Source organism: Phycodurus eques, chromosome 7 (assembly GCF_024500275.1).
Source record: "Phycodurus eques isolate BA_2022a chromosome 7, UOR_Pequ_1.1, whole genome shotgun sequence".
In the NCBI taxonomy this organism is placed as follows: Eukaryota; Metazoa; Chordata; class Actinopteri; order Syngnathiformes; family Syngnathidae; genus Phycodurus; species Phycodurus eques.
In genome coordinates, this window is record NC_084531.1 from 4,578,899 (window position 1) to 4,596,672 (window position 17,774).

The 17,774-nt window shown below is 41.4% G+C and overlaps 1 protein-coding gene across 4 annotated transcripts in view; it reads left to right on the forward strand.

Moving 5' to 3' along the window:
* The window catches only part of lrrc75a (leucine rich repeat containing 75A), a 45,482-nt gene extending 28,389 nt beyond the window's left edge, over positions 1–17,093 (forward strand). For all 4 annotated transcript variants that reach the window (XM_061681036.1, XM_061681037.1, XM_061681035.1 and 1 more), the window contains 2 exons: positions 11,615–11,888; positions 12,420–17,093. In XM_061681036.1, coding sequence (XP_061537020.1) covers positions 11,615–11,888; positions 12,420–13,019 — 874 coding nt within the window. In that variant the 3' untranslated portion in view covers positions 13,020–17,093. The remainder of the gene's footprint in view (positions 1–11,614; positions 11,889–12,419) is intronic.
* The last annotated feature ends 681 nt before the right edge of the window (positions 17,094–17,774 follow it).

Sequence of the window (17,774 nt, forward strand, 5' to 3'; positions counted from 1 at the left end):
GCGCACAATTGGCTAGAGTAGAATTATGAAGTTCACCTTCAAAATCATTTGGGTGGTATACAGTGTGTAATATTACAATAATGTCTCTGTCATTGCCAAGGCGACCCCGGGCCATCTTCTTTAGTAGTCTATGATATTGTTGGGCCAGCCATCACGCCTCTCATTTTGTGATCCAGTAACATCTACATTGGTCAATTTGGATGCTACTTGTTCAAGCTTGTCATGAGCAAGAATATTTATTATATATCCAGGCTCTGTCCTTACAGTGTGAAGTTCTTCCTAGTCTCTCACTATGTTTGTACGGAGGAGGACCAGTAATTGGTTAGTATGTTTTACTGGCATGCCGGTATTATTGCAGGTATGCACTTTTTGATATTATATGACATATATTATTGCAAATTATTTTGCAGATCCCGGTTTGTGAATCACTGTTCTAAACATGTTTTCCTCATCTTATTGTCTCTGTCTGGGAAAAATCTCCTGAGTGACAGAGACAGTGACATTAGACAGTGCCTCAATAAAGTTGCAGAACTAATTAAGTTTGAGCACCCCTGATCCAGGGAGAGATTGTCAAAGAGAAGTAGATTGTGATATGCAGATGTAAAATAAAGTGAATACATTCCGTGGGAATTAATAATCTGTACATTTACCAAACAGAGCTCATCAGGCAATTCCGTCTCATTTTAATTTGCCGCTGCAACTGCGATTCTTGGATGGGAAATGTTTGTAGGTACTGTTTTCTTGGCAAGGTTGCCTGTACACATGTAAACAAACCTTTCACCTACCCTTTAGGGTGCTCTTAACCGGAAACATTGTGGCTAATACAGCAGCATCACCTGATGAAGCATATTCTCATGACATCTTCCTTTAACTGAAAAATTGACCGATGGAGCGTTTGTGCAAATTCTTGCAAATTATATCTGCACCCTTCAAAGCGTTGTGTGATTCCACATTGTTACTGATTGTTGTGACCGTTGTTGTGATTTCACATTGTCAGTCAGACAATCCTGCTGGCACAGAATAAGATTTGGGTCCTCCTGTTTTTTTTTTTTTTTTAATCCTTACAATGCTTAAGACGATGATTTAAAGTTTTGTCTGGATACCGGCTGCAAGTGTGTAAGAACAACTACAGTATGTATGGCAGGAAAATTTTATTTTAAACCATTCCAGCCGCATACCGAGTAACACAGCTGTCACACACACTGCGCAAAGTAACTGAATAATACAGTTGTATTTGTGGGCATCGGTCAGTATGCTGCTGACTTAATGTTGTAATGGCTGCACCAGCTGTGTTAATTAAGCACACTTAAAGCGAGAACAGGAAATGGACTCCTCCACAAACCTTGTGGTTTGACAGCATTTCCCAGATTGGTTTGCGACCTATACAGTAGGTACAGCTGAACATTATAGGGCTGAGTCCATTCTTGGGGAACTGGGTACTGGACTTCCTCACCCACAGAATGTCAGGATCCACAACGACGTCTTCTATTCCCTCACCCTCAGCACTGTCTCCCCCCAGGGCTGCGTGCTGAGCCCCCTCTTCACACCACTGAGCTATGACTGCTCAGCAAATCTCTTGAGCTGTCGTATAGTGACGTTTGAGGCTGACACAGCAGTAGTGGGATGCACCACGAACAAAGATGAGTCAAGAGTATGGAGAGGAGGTAGAACATCAGGGCGACTGGTGCCAAGACAACAATATTTGCATCAATGTGAAGACCAAGGAGATGGTGGTGGACTTCAGGAGGACAGATGCCCCCACACTCCGCTGCACATCGGAGGAGCAGCAATGGAAGTAGTCTCCAGCTACAATTACTATGGAGTCCACCTTTACAAGGTCTTCAACTGGAGCCAAAACACTTACTGTCTGCTCAAGAAGATGCACCAATAGCTCTACATCGTCCAGGAGTTCCGACGTGCCCGTCTGGTGAGCTGTGTCTTGAGGAGCTTCTACAGATGTGTGGTGGAGAACGTCCTCAGCACCAGCTTCACGGTGTGGCACAGCAGCTCCTCGCCTGCAGCGAGGAAGGCACTCCCTCTCTTGCATCCTCTCCCCTCAGGCAGGAGGCTCGGGAGCATCCGGTGCAGAACCACTAGGCTGAGGAACAGCTTCTTTCCAGAAGATGTTAGACTACTAAACTTAAAACAGTGCTCTGTAGCCCCGACATTAGCCCCCCCCCCCCCCCCCCCCCATGCCAATTCATCACTGCATGATGAACACTTTATTCTCTTACAGGTACAAATGACTATGTAAATATCATGTACAATTCAAGCCTCTGCATTTGTATTTCTGCTGCATCCACATTCTTGCTGCTCTTGCCTCTTTTTCTTTTCATTTATTTATTTCGCACCCTCCACACACACTACATACATATCGTGATTTTCGACAGCCAGTTGTGAGGAGCGTCAGGTCTTCCAAGAAACTACTAAAAGCTTATGGCGGAAGACTGGGGATCAATAGACAACGCAATACATTTAACATAAAACATACAGTTAAAAAAAAAATAAAAGACACAACACATCTGACAAAAATAGGAAAATCAGACAAACATTCCCAGGTCAATAAAAAAACAAAAACTATAGTTAAGCAATTTTACTTTATAATTCTTCTTGAAGATTGAGATGATTATTGAGGATGATTTCAGGGCCTCGTCAAGCCCATTCCAGATCTGCGGCCCCCTAGACTGGTGCATTTCAGTCGCCTTTTCTTTCCATATATAAGATGTGTATTTCTAGTGATAAACAGTAGTATGTGTGATCTGGACAACTGAATGGGATAAGCTTGGAGAGTTTGGGATTTACTGTATTTTCATGACCATAAGGCGCACTGTGTCCGACTGGTTAGAGCGTCTGCCTCACAGTTCTGAGGACTGGGGTTAAATCCCCGGTCCCGCCTGTGTGGAGTTTGCATGTTCTCCCCGTGCCTGTGTGGGCTTTGTCCGGGCACTCAGGTTTCCTCCCACATCCCAAAAACATGCATGGTAGGTTAATTGAACACTCTAAATTGCCCGTAGGTGTGAATGTGAGTGCGGATGGCGATTTGTTTGTATGTGCCCTGCGATTGGCTGGCAACCAGTTCAGGATGTACCCCGCCTCCTGCCCGATGATAGCTGCGATGGGCTCCAGCATCCCCGCGACCCTAGTGAGGAGAAGCGGCTCAGAAAATGGATGGATGGATAAGGCGTATGTATATAGTAGGCTAACATAGACACTTATAGCATATTTTTGCCTTCATTATAAGGTGTATATAAGGCTCCTTTTGCAGCTCCAGACAGATTTGTTTTTTGTTTTTTTTGGTCGAATATGGCTCTTTCAACATTTTGGGTTGCCGACCCCTGGTCTAGGAGGACCCCCAAGAATTTTCTAGGCTCTACTCTTGTCATATATCGTGAGACAGATGTGATCCACAGTTTTTTGTTGGAGTGGAATAAAATAAAAAATTGTCTTGTTTATCTTGGGAGCTAATTTATTACATTTAAACCAATTATTCACTTTTTTCAGTTCAACGTTGAGTAAGCTCGTATAAATTGTTGTGGGACAAATACATTGTCAGCAAATATGATTTTATGCTGTAATTTAGATGAATTCACAGTAATGCGTGGCATAAGTGGTTACGGAATATGGATGGATTAATATAAAGGATGAAGAGCAAAGGTCCCCATATTGAACCTTGGGGCACCCCATACTTGACATCCATTTTTTGAGATTGGTGTTCCAGAATATCGACATGCTGTTGTCTAGAAAGTTAAGAACTGTTAAATCTTTTGAGAGCCAATCCTCTGACACCGTAATGATGTAGTTTCCCCAGTAAAATATTCAAGTCAATGGTATCAAAGGTCTTTGACAAGTCCAAAAAGACACCCACTCCAAAGAGCGCTTGATCAATAGCATCATTAACTTTATCGATAAAGTCTAAAATTCCCATAAATGTTTTTATTTTTCTAAAGCCGTACCGAGAACTAGTGAGTATATTTAACTTCTCAAGATATTTACAGTCTTTTAAAAACAACCCTCTCGCCACAGGCAAGACAAATATTTGACGATAATTGGTGATATTGTAGATTGATATTACTCTTGTAATTTAAAGAAAGAGTAAGATTTAGAGAGTAAAGATAAATTTATGCCATGTACAAGTGGTTTTTGCAACAATAAGACCAATAGCAATCAAATCATCTTTGCAAACGCTCACAACTGGGGATAAGCATTCCTTGTTACAATACCTTTGTCACCGATTCTGTTCATACCTTTTATGGACAGAATTTCAAGGCGCAGCCGAGGCATAGAGGAGGTCCGGTTTGGTGGCCTCAGTATTGCATCTCTGCTTTTTGCAGATGATGTGGTTCTGTTGGCTTCATCAAGCCGTGATCTCCAACTCTCACTGGAGCAGTTCGCAGCCGAATGTGAAGCGGCTGGGATGAGAATCAGCACCTCCAAATCTGAGACCACGGTCCTCAGTCGGAAAAGGGTGGCGTGCCCTCTCCAGGTCGGGGATGAGATCCTGCCCCAAGTGGAGGAGTTCAAGTATCTTGGGGTCTTGTTCACGAGTGAGGGAAGAATGGAACGGGAGCTCGACAGGAGAATCGGTGCAGCGTCTGCAGTGACACAGACTTTGTATCGGTCCGTTGTGGTGAAGAAGGAGCTAAGCCGAAAGGTGAAGCTCTCAATTTGCCGGTCGATCTACGTTCCTACCCTCACCTATGGTCACGAGCTGTGGGTCGTGACCGAAAGAACAAGATCCCGGATACAAGCGGCCAAAATGAGTTTCCTCCGCAGGGTGTATCCCTTAGAGATAGGGTGAGAAGCTCGGTCATCCGGGAGGATCTCAGAGTAGAGTCGCTGCTCCTCCACATCGAGAGGAGCCGCTGGAGAGACTATGTCTTTCGGCTGGCCTGGGAACGCCTCGGGATCCCCCCAGAAGAGCTGGATGAAGTGGCTGGGGAGGGGGAAGTCTGGGCATCCCTGCTAAAGCTACTGCCCCCGCGACCCGACCTCGGATAAGCGGTAGAAAATTGATGGATGGATGTTACTATATTTTATTTGTATCTTTTATTCTATTTTCGTTTCATGAGTCTTGAGACTTATTGGGCTAGTTTAGGACCTCAAGTATTTAATTTTGTGCCGTATCATGTGTAAATGTATGCTGGTATACTGCGACTCAGACCACAGGTAAGAAGGAATGTTTGTGCAATCAATTAATCACAATACTACACAAAAGATTGTTGCACCACTGAAAATATTACTTGGCTACTGGACCAACGTTTCCTAATCGCACCCAAAAAAACGGGGTGAGGGAATGGTTTGGAGGGGGGCTTGGTCGTGTCAGACAACCCTCATCAGGTATCTATGCTAGCATAATGCTTATTTATGTGATATAGCACCTTTCATGAAACCTATAGAAAGTTTTGTAATTATAAAGCTTTGCCTTGCTGTTTACTGACATTAAATTGTCATCTTGTCATGTTAATGAAGAGAGAAGGGCAGAACATCTCAGGCTCGCTCCAGCAGACAGACACACTTGCAGTGAATTTAAAGACAGTTTGGCAATTTAAAAAATTAACCGGTTTTATTTCATTTAAAATCTTAATTATGTTGATTTTAAAGCCAGAAGTAAAAAAGCGTGACCCATTTTGCAGTAGAATGTCAATGTTTTATCATTGCAGCAACCTGGCCAAAAGTCACACGTACTCAACGAGATATTTTAGTGCAAGCATTTATACCTAAACATTTGAGGTTTACAAGTAGTTTTTTTTTCCGACTATATTGCTCGATAAAAGTTTAGGACATAGCGCATGATACGAAAGAATGATTAATAAATGGGAAAAGCTGTCTGTTTGATGTCAAATCAAGTGTATTTGTATCAAAGGGCTTCACAGGCCCAGAGTTGACAAAGATTGGTGGCATCTCGTGACCTAAACCCCCCCCCCCCCCCCCCCCCAATCATTAGCATTATTTTTAACTACCCAAATTTGTTTTCTCATTTGAAATTAAATGGTTGAGCTCAAGTTGAGCTGCATGACAGTTTGATAAGGTACATATGTTAAAATTTATTTCGTGCCAATCTTTATGTATAATTTATGTAAATTGCAGATTCTGGGCTCACACTTTAAACAATGTCAAGTATTTATTTGTTTATTTTGACATAATTTGGGCTTCCAGCTCATAAAACCCACTAAATCAGGAACGCAAAAAATTTGAATACTGTGATGAAATCATCCCAAATTTTGCAGGCCATAAATGTTTTAATCTGAGTGTCACACACCAACCATCCCCGAAACTCAAAGCACCTGAACAGGTTTCCCCAGGTGTCATTAAATTGCTTCAGTTTGGTTTAGTTGTCTCAGTTGCGTTCGATACGGAGAAGACTGCAGACTTGACAACTGGCCAGAAGACCATCATTGATACCCTCCATAGGATGGGTAAGCCAAAAAAGTTCATAGCGAAGGAGGCTGGCTGTTCACAGAGTGATGTGTCCAAGCATATCAATGGAAAGTTTAGTGGAAGGGCAAAATGTGGCAGGAGAAGATGCACCTACAAAATAGATGACCGTGGCCTTCAGCGGATTATCAAACAGAGAAGAATCTAGCACAGATCCAGAAAAAGTGGAATGAGGCGGGAGTCACAGCTTCAAAAACCACGACATTCAGACGCATCCGGGAGATGGGCTACAACTGTCGGGTTCCTTGGGTCAAGACACTTCTGAGCCTGAGTCAACGTAGGAAGCGTCTCAACTGGGCCAATGAGAAGGACTGGACTGTTGGCCAGTGGTCTGAGGTCCTCTATTCCGATTAAAGTAAAGTGTACCTTTCATTTGAGAATCAAGGTCCAAGGGTTTGGAGAAAGACTGGTGAAGAACAGAACCCAAGCTGCTTGAGATCCAGTGTGAAATATCCACAGTCTGTCATGATTTGGGGTGCCATGTACAGTGCAGGTGTTGGTAAACTACTTTCGTAAATCCAAGGTCACTGCAACAATCTACCAGAATTTTTTAGAGGACTTCATGATTCCCTCTGCTGAGGATCTGCATGGAAATGCAGATTTCATATTCCAGAAGGACCTGGCCCCTCCCCATACTGCCAGAAGGACCAAAACCTGGTTTGATGCCCATGCCATCACAGTGCTTGACTGGCCAGCCAACTCACCGAATCTAAACCCCATTGAGAATCTAAAGGGTATCAAGAGGAAAAGGAGGGGCACCAGACCCAAAAACAAAGAAGAACTGACAGCAAGCATCAAGGAAATTTGGGCTTCCATAACTCCCGGGCAATGCCACAGGCTGATTGCGTCAGTGCCACGGCGCATCGAGGCAGTGAACCAACCAACCAAGTCCCAACCAAGTATTGAAGATTAACATATCTTTTTGAAAGTACCATCTTTTAATTGATTTAATGTGACCCTATTTTGTGGGTTTTATGAGTTTGAAACCCAAATTATGTAAAAATAAACAAATAAATACCTGAAATTGTTTAAATTGTGGGCCCTGAATCGATAATGTATGAAAGTTTAACTTTTTGGAAATTATGGAAATAAATCTGGAAATAAATGAACTTTTCCATGATATTACTTCGGTGTTGGGTATGGGGGTCTACATCTAGGATATACAGAGTTCACACACCCATATCATTTTTGTGAGGTGACCCGTTTGGGCCACCTCAACAGGGGGTTGGTTAGAAATTACTGGCTGCACGCTTACAAAACATTGCACGCACTTTTATTTGATACATCCCATTACAGATACACATCCAGATAGTGTCTTTTCAAGCAGTGCATCTGGTTGGTCCAATGATGTCCATATCATCCATCCATCCATTTCCTTTACCGCTTATCCTCACAAGGGTGGCGGGCTGCTATCCCAGCTATCTTCTGGCAGGAGGCGGGGTACACCCTGAACCGGTCGCCAGTCAATCGCATGGCAATGTCCATATCAAATAAATGAAAAAAATGATGCATCGTACGACACGTCTCCTGCGGCTGCTGCTTAGAGTAAATCCATTACCTCTGTTTCATGTGCAAGAAAAGTTGATTGATACTGACAGCAGAACTGTAGAAAGTGAAGTGAAGATTTATAAAGATTTTATTTTCTTTCCCACACCAACAGGGATTATTATTCAAGATTTGCAGAAATGCTTTACCAGTCACTAAGGTGTAAATTCCTATGGATTTAGACGTTGCTTGAGCATACCGAGAGGGGCTTGCATTTTAAGCGCATGTGAAGATCCTTGGTTAAAAGGCTATAATAATCTGACAGTAGTGGATTTTTTTCTGTTACAAATCTAGAAATAGAAAACATGAATGTTTTTCATAATATTATCGCCTACTTGTGAATGTTACTAGACACATTTGTGAGTCTAGGGGTGTGTATTTGTGGAAAAACATCCTAATTGTGGATGTATTTTGTCACACTATGGCTTCACAAACAGCAACGCGTAAGAGACTTGTGAGAGTGAATAAGGCTCCAATAAAATAAAATAAAAAGACTTTACGGAAACATTATTTGCTTTATTCACTGAAATGACTGAAGAAGCTGTTTGTTGACCAGACTTATTGATCGTGTGTGTGTGTGTGCGCGTGTGTGGAGGAGGTCACACTAATATAAAGTCAGTAAAATCAGAGCATAATTAATATACATAACAATGAATAACAAATGAGGTTGGTGATACATTCAGAAAATCTTGAAAGATGCTGAACTCTACTTTTACAAAACATTAAGAACAACCTGAGATTGCTTCCGTTTTATTGTCTGCATGTGTTTAGTATAAGTGATCACAGTGATTGCATAAACTGTACGTCAGGGCACAAAACTTTTAAGTTACAGGTATTTTGAACGGAAAACTATAGTACTGTGCTTTACAATTAAATCAACTTGTGACGATCTAGGAATACTTTTCACTCCATTTTCTACATGTTTATAATAATTCTAAAGACCAAATTGACTCTGGAACCAAAGTAAGAACTACATGTATTTTAAATGTATAAGAAAGAAAGTGATCACCTGCCCTGTAAATGTATAAACTTACATCAGGATGGGCAACTGCACGTGACCTGCGCCCACACACTGAGTGGCCGCATGGTTATTATTTTAAAAAAAAAAAAAAAAAAAAAAATGTTTTCTCCCCCACACACTTTTTTTTTTGTCTTTTTTTTTGTGTGGGGGGGACTATAAACCCTGTTTCAACCCCTGTTTTAAATTCTAATAGTACCATCATTGTCATTGTATCAGCATTATCAGATGATTAGTAACCTTATATTGCTCAATTACTTAACCTTATATTGCTCAATTACGCTGCGTCATGTGTTTTTGTGTCCTAAACGACCAGTATATTTTTGTCACAGTGGCTGTCTGTTGTCGTACTCGAGCATCTCCAACTACCGGAGAGAAATTCCTTGTTTTTTTGTTTTTCTTTTACATACTTGGCAAATAAAGATGATTTTGATGTTGGTAACTGAAGTTAATGAGTATAATGAAGCTGACAAGCGCTCAAATCATAAGTACACAACATCCATCCATCCATTTTCTGAGCCGCTTCTCCTCACTAGGGTCACCGGCGTGCTGGAGCCTATCCCAGCTATCATCGGGCAGGAGGCGGGGTACAACCTGAACTGGTTGCCAGCCAATAGCAGGGCACATAGAAACAAACAACCATTCGCACTCACAGTCATGCCTACGGGCAATTTAGAGTCTCCAATAAATGCATGTTTTTGGGATGTGGGAGGAAACCGGAGTGCCCGGAGAAAACCCACGCAGGCACGGGGAGAACATGCAAACTCCACACAGGCGGGCCCGGGCATTGAACCCGGGTCCTCAGAACTGTGAGGCTGACGCTCTAACCAATCGTCCACCGTGCCGCGTATTACACAACAGCGATTTTTTTCTTCTTCTTCAAAAGAACCATTGACAGTTCATTTAAAGTGCAAGAGGAGTTAGTAAAAATGGTGTCCTCCAAAAACATGTACATATTTGATTCCGTTAATTGTGTTGCAAATGCGTATCGTGGCTTGGACAAGCGGCAGGGCAGCGGGGATGCACCTGGGCTCCTTCAACAAAGCAGAGTAACCTGCCCTGTTCTGCAAACTGATAATTTGGGGATTTTAAATTACATGCAGGAGAAACTATATTAAATTAATATTAAATAATAGGAGGAGGAATAGGAGGAATATTAAAATTTTGGATGTGTTGATTTTTGTGAAAAAAATACACAAAATGAGTTTTTTGTACCTGTTGGTATGCTGTTCTGCAGGTTTGTGCCAACTTTGAATAGTAATTTTTATGTAAGAGAGCCCCAAGAAGAAAGATCACAGTAGTTTCCTATGTGGTTGTTTTTTGATTGCTTCAAGCCCTTTGTTGTTGAAGAGTGGATCTTTTATTCATGCATTTGTGCATGAAATATGCATATTAAGATAATGTGAAGTACATTGGTTAAATTAAAAAACAGACAGTTATGCACACATTTTGACCATTTTTTAAATGGCATTTTTGCCTGGTTAGGAAGTGCAAGGTCCTATGTGGCCCCCTGGTAGTGTTGATGGAAAAAACTCCTCCATCATTTCAGTTGCCCAGCTCTGATTTACATTAAACAGTCATCCAATGACATATGTATTTTATTACATTGCATTAAAAAAGGATTTCACTAAACCAAACTCTTTTCTTGAGCTGTTAACTGACAAATATTGGATTGCACATTTTTCAACCAGTCACAGCGAGGATTCATTTTCACAGAGCTGTCATCAGACCTGCCGCTGCGGGATGAACTTAACGCATTTCAGTCACAGTGGCTGCTAAAACCACAATGTATTTTATTAGCGTTGAAAGGAGGATGGCGGTCGATCAACAAGCTCTTTAATGCACGCAGGATGGGCCGCTGTCAGCCGTAACCACACCAAAATAACAACAACGAACTTAGCTGTCTGCTCAAAATTCAGCTTTCTTCCATATACAACAATCATAAATGTAAATATTTGTCTGTCCATTCTCAAAAGCCATTTTTCATCTGCAAACTTCAGTGTCTTAAGCCCTCAATGCCCTTGGTTTCAAAGTGTCTGCATGTCCCCACAGCGCTGCTCAGCTATATGTTTAATAAACAAATGTATTGTTTCCATTATCAACCGAGCTCAGAGCTAGCCATATAGACAGTTTATCTCAGACGGGAGTTTTTTTTTTTTTTTTTTTTTTTTTTTTTTTTTTTGTAGGCCTACTGCCAGAGATTCCCGCTATTACTCACAGATTTTCTTTCACACTCAGTGGACACTTATTAGGTACGCCTGCACACTCAGACCTTCATGAAAAATCTCTCCAGGTCAGTTTTTAATTAAGGCTGTCAGTGAGGTTTTAGTTCAACAGCTGTTGAACTTTATTATTGTGTTTGTAGTTTGCAGCGGTGTAACACACTGACTAATACTTTTATCAAGAAAACATAAACAATAGAGCAAATCTGATTTCTTTACAGGGAATAAATTGTGAGAGAATCTACACTCTAGCTGTGATTAGTCTTGAGTTGTAGAGATGCCTTCCATATAATTATTATTCTTGTTTTTTTTTTTTTTTTTTTTACATTAGCTACATAATCTTGTTTTATTGTGTGGGGACAAACAACTACTCACATCATGCGTCCGTTTCTAGTCTGAAGGCGGTGCTGTCCACACCTCCACCCAGCGGGGCATTGGATCTGTCCGGTATCCCTCTGGTAGCTCGCGATATGGAGCGTCTGTGTGCGCACCTCGAGCACCACGCTTCCACAGTGGTTAGCTTGGAGCTGGGGTTCACCGAGCTGACCGATGAGGCCTTCCTCCTGCTCCTGCCCACTCTGGCTGCCCTGCCTCACCTGGAGACGCTGGCAATGAATGGAAACCGGCTGACCAGGACTATTCTGAAAGAGCTGACTGATGCCCTGAAGGTCACTTTTCTGTTTTCATATTTGGTCTTCATGGCATTGACATGAATCTCCTGTGATTATTTGTGCTAGAATCATATTAACAATCTTTCTGCGCTGATGTTGAAAGACAGGGATGATCATCGCACTGTACCAAGCTCATTTATATATGTAACCCTACATTTAATAACTTCACTGCTTCAACTCAAAGGAATAACTACTACTTATGCCCTTTTTAAGAAGAATATGGAATTCCGAATTGCAAAAAATATTGTTTTTTTTGTTTTTTTAACGCAATTTCACCAGTTTAAATTGGGTTTTAATAGCTTTTCATGAGTCTTATGTAGATTTAAATTTCAGAGTTTACTTTCAAAGAAGAAGAAGAAGCTAACAAACAGATTAGTAAATGAAGGCGATTGTTAAGTCTCTTTCAGACGATTTAAATGTGTAGCGTGGAAGATTGCGCTGATTTGGACAGACAATTGTTTAGCAGTGATCAAATTTTACAGTGGGGGGAAAAAAAGGTGAGAAGTAAATGTGTTTTTTTTCCTTTAGGATCCTAACAGTTTCCCAAGTGTGACGTGGATCGACCTGGGCAACAATGTGGACATCTTCTCCTTGCCACAACCTTTCCTGGTCAGCCTGAGGAAGCGCTGTCCTAAGCAGGGCAATCTGCCCACCATCCTGGAGTTTGGGGAGAGTCAGGCCAGCGAGCCCCCCGAGAGGCTGCGAGGCATCGGTGAAGACGAGGAGACCGACGACACCAACAGGACTGAAAGCATGGGAGACCTGCGCTCCGAGGTGGAGGAGGAACTGGACGGTGAGCTGGAGATAGAGGAGATGATGGAGGAGCTGCTGGACTTTGACAGGGAGGCGCAAGGGAAGGAGGACGAAGACGAGAGCATGTGGACCGTCGAGGAGCAGAGGAAAGCCAGGAGGAGGAGGAGGAGGAGGACACACGAAGAAGAGTTACAGAGAAAGGAGAAGCCGGGCCGAATGGCAGTGATGGCGCAGGACGAGGACGACACACAGAGCTACTCCTCCCCCTTGTCTTGCTCCAGCCATTCGCAGCACTCCTCTGCAGCTGCTGAGCCAGTGAGAGCAGAGGAGGATGACTTTGACAATCTGACGGACCAGTCGGCGCACTTGACCTGATTGCCGCTCCTTTCCCTGCTTAAATTGTATCTCCTGCTGTGTCGAAGTACCCGCGGAAGGAGGCGAGAGGAGGCTTGCTCCCAGCTTGAACAAGCCATATTTAACCAGCTGAACCAAGGTGACGAAGTACTGGACGACAGCTATCCTAACAGGATCTATCAATCTATAAATTACGGAAGGATGCGAATGCAGAAAACCACTAAATAATGAATAAGCTTTTTAGTGTAGCTCACCCTGTTCAGGGTTTTAGTCAGGACCTTTCTGGTAACATCATATTACCTTCATGTGCCTGTAACATGTCCCATTTAATGGTTAGGCGTCTGTGATGAGAAGTACAGAAAACTGAGTGAGTTGCTCATTTTACTTGATATACAACAAAAAGTTCGGAATTTTGTATTTAGAGTATTTCTGTCATAGCAGTACAGTTTTCACTACGTTCCAAAAACAACCCACGATAGGTGAAATCCGTGAAGTAGCAAACTGAATTTTTTACAATTATACTGTTTTACGGTTGTAAACCTCACCATTAACATTTTCTCACATTTCTCTCTTGTTTAAACACGCTCAAAGTTCAAACCTTTGGAAGAAAAATAAGTACATTATTATTATTATTGTTGTTGTTTTACTTATTATTATTATTATTATTGTTAATATTATTGGATCACGATACAAAGGTCAAAACCTGTTTTAAGGCCCAAACATGAGTTTAAGAAAAAAAAAAATGATGCCAATTTTTAGAAATAACAAATTTTATTTTAATGAACACCTTATGAGGTTGGAAACATAAGAAATTCTTAATTGTGACTCTCGCATATTTCATGCTTCCTCTGACCGTCCCTCGTTGTCCTGACGCCGCACCGCTGTAGCATCCTTTACCACTGTCTTTTCCCGAGAGAAGAACATAATTATAGGTAGTTGTTGCCGCTCTTTTTTCTTCTGGGCGAGAAGATTCTTAGAAAGAGACACGCAACCTTCGATTATATTTAAGAACTGTAACGAACGCAACATCAATGGGTCCCATTCTCGCGCAGCTCCAGCGGTATCCGCAGAGGCGACGTCTCCGTGCAGAGAAAACACTTAAGTCCAAAGCGTTTCTGAAATTTGTCAAACCAGCCCTTGCGGGCATTAAATGAGCTTACTGGACCTACTGGGTGAGCAGCAGCACTCGTCGATGGCCTGGGCTCCACATCATCCTCCTCCTCGCTGTCAGCAAAGCTTTCATGAAGCGTTTTAGCTTCTGTGCGGATAACGTTTGCATCTAGCGAAATGTTCTCTTTTTCTGCTGTCACTAATCCACAACGATAAAGCTGATTCCATCCTTACGATGGTCTTGTTGTAGACGGTTACAACCCTTTTTGCTTGCTTATTAAAACTTATTTCTGCTGTCGTCCTTATGTTACTTTCCTCCTTTTTAATGTAACGCACCGAAGATTCATTGATTCGGAAATGGCACCCTACAGCCGCGTAACTTCTACATTCCTTTATCATGTCCAGAAGTCTCACTTTTTCTGCGATAGTTAGCAACTCCCTTTGCCTTTTGGGTGCGACCGCAGGTGCCCTTGTCGGTGCGGCATGTTTCGTCGACATTGTTGGTTATGTCTGGGAGAAGACTTGCAAACAGGAGGCACTTTAGAGTCACACTGCTCGCAATCGAACACTAATTTCAATTTAGCAAGTCGAACGCAACCTGCGCTGTGCAGGAGACGCGGCACGGAGGAGATGGATTCAAATTTGGTCTCCAGTACCGTAGCCAATCAGGACGCAGAATACAATGCGGGGTTTGTATGCTGTAAAAAAAACTGCATGCAAGATTGCACTGTAAAAAAAGCGAGGACCTACTGTACTTCTTGTCTTCATATTTTACAGTATAGCATTGAAAAGCATTTCCTCTTTCCAATGAAACATGGATTTGTTGGATGAGGAGCAAAACTGAGAACGTGAGTTGCAATGCAAATTGTGCCAAATTTTCACTCTCCTATGCTGATTTGAAGGAAAATAAACTGGCTTTCCCAACAGTATTAAGGATATTAGAAAGAGGTGTTGTTACAACAGAGAAATAAACACCAAACACCACTTTTTGAACTTTTTTGTTTGGTTTATATTGAACTATTGTTTTGGATTTTTATTATTAACTATTGTAATGTTTTGTTTTTATTTTGTACTCTTACACATATAGTCAAATGATAAAACCATAGGCTTCATTCATGAATATTGTTGTAATTGTGGTCTAAAACATTTACGTTGTATGGTGAGGTTTATGTGTGCGTAAATTCTGATTCCCAAACTCTATTTACTGTAACTGGACAATCTAGTCATCTGTTGTCTTGATCCTTGCTCACAAGAATCTGTGGGCTCTATCAAGAAAGTCAATGCTCCCAAAACTGCCACAATAGGCAAACTGTCTATCTTGAATTGGTAGCAATGTTAGGATGCATTTTAAATAATGCTTATGTATGCAGGGGATTTTTAAAGTGAGACTACTGTTGTAAGTACCTAATGCTATTGTGTCACTTTATTAAAATGCTCCCAGCAAAGGTTTCCAATCTTGACTGGCATCACAAATTGATGTACAGATTAATGAGAATAACGAATACAAAAAAAAAAATCAATAAATTGGGAGTTATTCTGTTTAAAATCTGAAGGATAAGCCTTTACATTCATAATTCAAGATGTTTCATATTGTGGAGTTGAGGAATATTAGCTGGAGCAGCGAGACCCCTCAAAAACCTTGCGTAGTATCAAGCTCCCCAGAGTATTAATGCTGCTCTTATTGTTCGTGTTTCCCCAATACTTTGCAGATGATCAACACTTTGTTGAAAGCTTTATTACACACATTCATTTCTCATAAATATGGTGACAAATCAAGTATTTCCATGCAGTTCACGCATACATTAAGCTAAAAACAAGCTGCACAGTTTTCAGTGCTATACTTGAATCTAATTGCAAAGATTCTTCCCTTTAACATAAGCCATGCAACCATTTCCTGTCAAAATGTGTTCACACCTGTTAATCCCAGTGAGCCCTTTAACAAACAGAATGGTGTTATGTCATGATTATTATCTACATTTAGATCAACTATTGCATTGGCAGTGTTGGGTCAATATTTCAAAAGACATAGTGAATCATTGCATGTCACTTAAGAAGCAGCGCTTGAGACTATCCTCAGGTTTACGATTGTTTTGAAGATGTGAGCAGGACAGTTGAGTCGTTTCCTCTTCATGCGACTGTTAATCAAAAATGGACATCTTCTATTTGCTAACATGTCAGTCAAAAAACTGCATATATTTTACTTGCTGGAGCCACGGGGGACAGTCACACTCAGAAAGGAGATGTTAGGGGACTGCACAACTTTCCATCTTTCCAACTTACTGCCATCTAAAGTGGTCTCAAGATTACAGTAGCATTTCTTCATTGACTAGTACTTACATGTCAGTCAGCTGTGTAGCTAATGTAGTAATTGTTTGGTGATTTCCTCTCCCACGGTGCACTTTGTTCACTCATTGCATAAAAGTGGCCCAAGGGACGGCAACTATAACTGTCTTCAAAACCACAGGCGAAATGACTCGACTCGTTTACTATTGGAAGCGGTGAAGTCACTGCTACGTTTACCTCAGATGTGCAGTATCGTTTAGTGGGTATATGAAGGATTTATGGAATGGCGGGTGTCGCAGTGCACCTGCACAATCTAATGAGATCCACTTTGAGAGCTTTATTAAAAATACAACCTTTACAGTAATAATGACTGATTGACATCATTTATTATGATTTTACTGTGGATGTAGTTTGAAGTGTGAGGAACCTTGGTGTACTGCTTGGCGCTCATTAGATTGTGCAAGAACCTAATGAATTATGTAAAAGCAACGTTAATTTGTATGTGAAGCCAAGTCTTTATGATATTTTCTCTTCCTTTGCACTTGTATCAGTTGTGTTTTCACAATCTACAATATACCTCTGCTAGATGATCTATACAGCTTTTTCTCTTTCCGTAATGATATTTGATTTGTGTGCCGCATTATGGACATCTACTGGAAACGATGCGATGTACTATTATTAATAGATTAAATTATGGCTCAATGGATCTTATCAATAAATAATATGAAAGGAAAACAGACAATGCCTTCTAGTAATTTTCTGTTGTTTCATCATCACGGTTTCTGATCGATTAAACAATTACTGCATACAAAAAAAAAAAAAAAAACATGGTCCAGATAGTTGATACAAGTTGTTCATTAACATCCGTCCATCGCTTTCCTGTCGCACGGTGCCCTCATTAGGGTCACAGGTGAGCTGGAGCCTATCTCAGCTGACGTTGGACAAGAGTCAGGATACACGCTGGAGTGGTCGCCCGTCAATTGCAGAGCACATCTAGACAAACAACCATTCACACTCACATGCAAGCAAGCACCAAACATGCAAACTCCACACAGGAAGGCCCGGAGCTGAGATTCGAACCCAGAACCTCAGATCCGTGAGGCGGGCATGCTAACCACTAGTTTTTGTCTGTGTGTGCAAAAGTGAACATGTGATATAAGTAACGTGGTTTTGATTCAATCTAAATCTCAGTGAAGGAAAAATAGGCTACTAAGTATGAGATAAATGTCTTAATTTTAGGCCTGCTGCAGACTAAACGTTACCATATGAAGGTCGGTGAGTGTTTGTTAACCATGATATATATTTTCAAATATAACCAATCAGCACTCTTATTATGAAAAAAATAAATGTTATTTGTTCTGTTCTTCACATGAGAAAAAAGGT